Source organism: Nannospalax galili, unplaced genomic scaffold (genome assembly GCF_000622305.1).
Source record: "Nannospalax galili isolate Female #2095 unplaced genomic scaffold, S.galili_v1.0 scaffold924, whole genome shotgun sequence".
In the NCBI taxonomy this organism is placed as follows: domain Eukaryota; kingdom Metazoa; phylum Chordata; class Mammalia; order Rodentia; family Spalacidae; genus Nannospalax; species Nannospalax galili.
In genome coordinates this window covers 665,368-666,602 of record NW_008350467.1, presented here as the reverse complement: position 1 = coordinate 666,602, position 1,235 = coordinate 665,368, and the positions used below count along the sequence as shown (strand labels likewise).

Sequence of the window (1,235 nt, the reverse complement as noted above, 5' to 3'; positions counted from 1 at the left end):
GCTGGCCTCAAACTCACAGAGATCCACCTGCTTCTGCCTCCCAAGTGCTGGGATTACAGGCCTGCGCCACCCCGCCTGCGTAAATTTAATTTTATATTGAACTTGGAGACCATTTTTTCTTTGATTAAATAAAATGAAATCTTGTTCTGAACATTGATTTTAGAAGCAGTGAGAGCACCTGGGAGCAGTCAGCAGTAAGCTGTCAGCCCTGCTTACCTTGGTGTAGGATGGAGAGCTAGCGGGAAGCAGGTCATGTAGCCCAGGCTGGCCTTAAGCTCAGTATGCATCCAAGGACAACCTTGAACTTCTGATCCTCCACCTCTACAGTGCCAGGATTATAGCTGGATGCCACCATGCCTGGTTTGGGGATGGGGGTGAGGGGGGTATAGAAGCTGTTGTTTGTTTTCTTTTTTTCTTCTCTGCAGTGCTGGGGACCAAACCTTAATGCATGCTATGCAAGAGCTGTCCCAACTAAGCTATATGCCCAGCCTAGCACTGGCTCTCTTTAAGTGTCTCTTTGTTTTGAATTTTATAGTAACTTTCTAATAAAGGGAAACCTTGGGTCTTTTGGAATTCCAATTAGGAATTGACATTTGGAGTTGGTGACTGAACATCTATCTGTTCTGTACTTCTACGTAAAAAATTTACATTAATACCAAAATGTGGTTTCCTTTTAGAGTAAGGAAAGAGATGTATTCTTGGTAAAGGAACATCCCGATCCAGGAAGCAAAGACCCAGAAGAAGATTACCCCAAGTTTGGACTTTTGGATCAGGTGCGTAATTGTCTTGTTCCCTTTGATCTGAAGCCCTATGGGATAGTGAATCAAATTTTGTTTCCATTAGGCTAGAGGGGTAACTTAGAGCGTTTCCCAACCTGCACAAAATCCTGGGTTCAGACCCCAGCACTGGTGGTGATTCGTGACAGTGTACTCAGGAGGGGGAGGCAGAAGGATGATGAGTCCTCAAGGCCAGCCTGGGCTGTGCAAGGCCTTGTCTTCAAAACCCACTCCCCAAAAAGGAGGTTAGGGGGCTGACTCAGTAGGTAAAGTCCTTGTTGTGAGTATTCGAACCTAAGCGAGTGTCCCTAGTGCCCAGTTAAAGCTGGGAGTAGCAGCTCACATCTGTGAGCCCAGGAGAGACAGGTACATCCTAGGGTCTTGCTAAAATGGTGAGCTCCAGGTTCAGTGAGAGATCCAGTCTCAAAAAATAAGGTAGGGCTCGTAAGGTGGTTCAGC

At 46.3% G+C, this 1,235-nt stretch overlaps 1 protein-coding gene across 2 annotated transcripts in view; it reads left to right on the top strand.

Annotated features, from left to right (window-relative positions):
* Positions 1-677: 677 nt before the first annotated feature.
* Positions 678-1,235, top strand: part of LOC103745772 (set1/Ash2 histone methyltransferase complex subunit ASH2) — a gene marked incomplete at its 5' end in the record, with an annotated part of 7,112 nt that continues 6,554 nt past the window's right edge. For both annotated transcript variants that reach the window (XM_017801854.1, XM_017801853.1), the window contains 1 exon segment: positions 678-773. In XM_017801854.1, the coding sequence (XP_017657343.1) occupies positions 678-773 (96 nt within the window).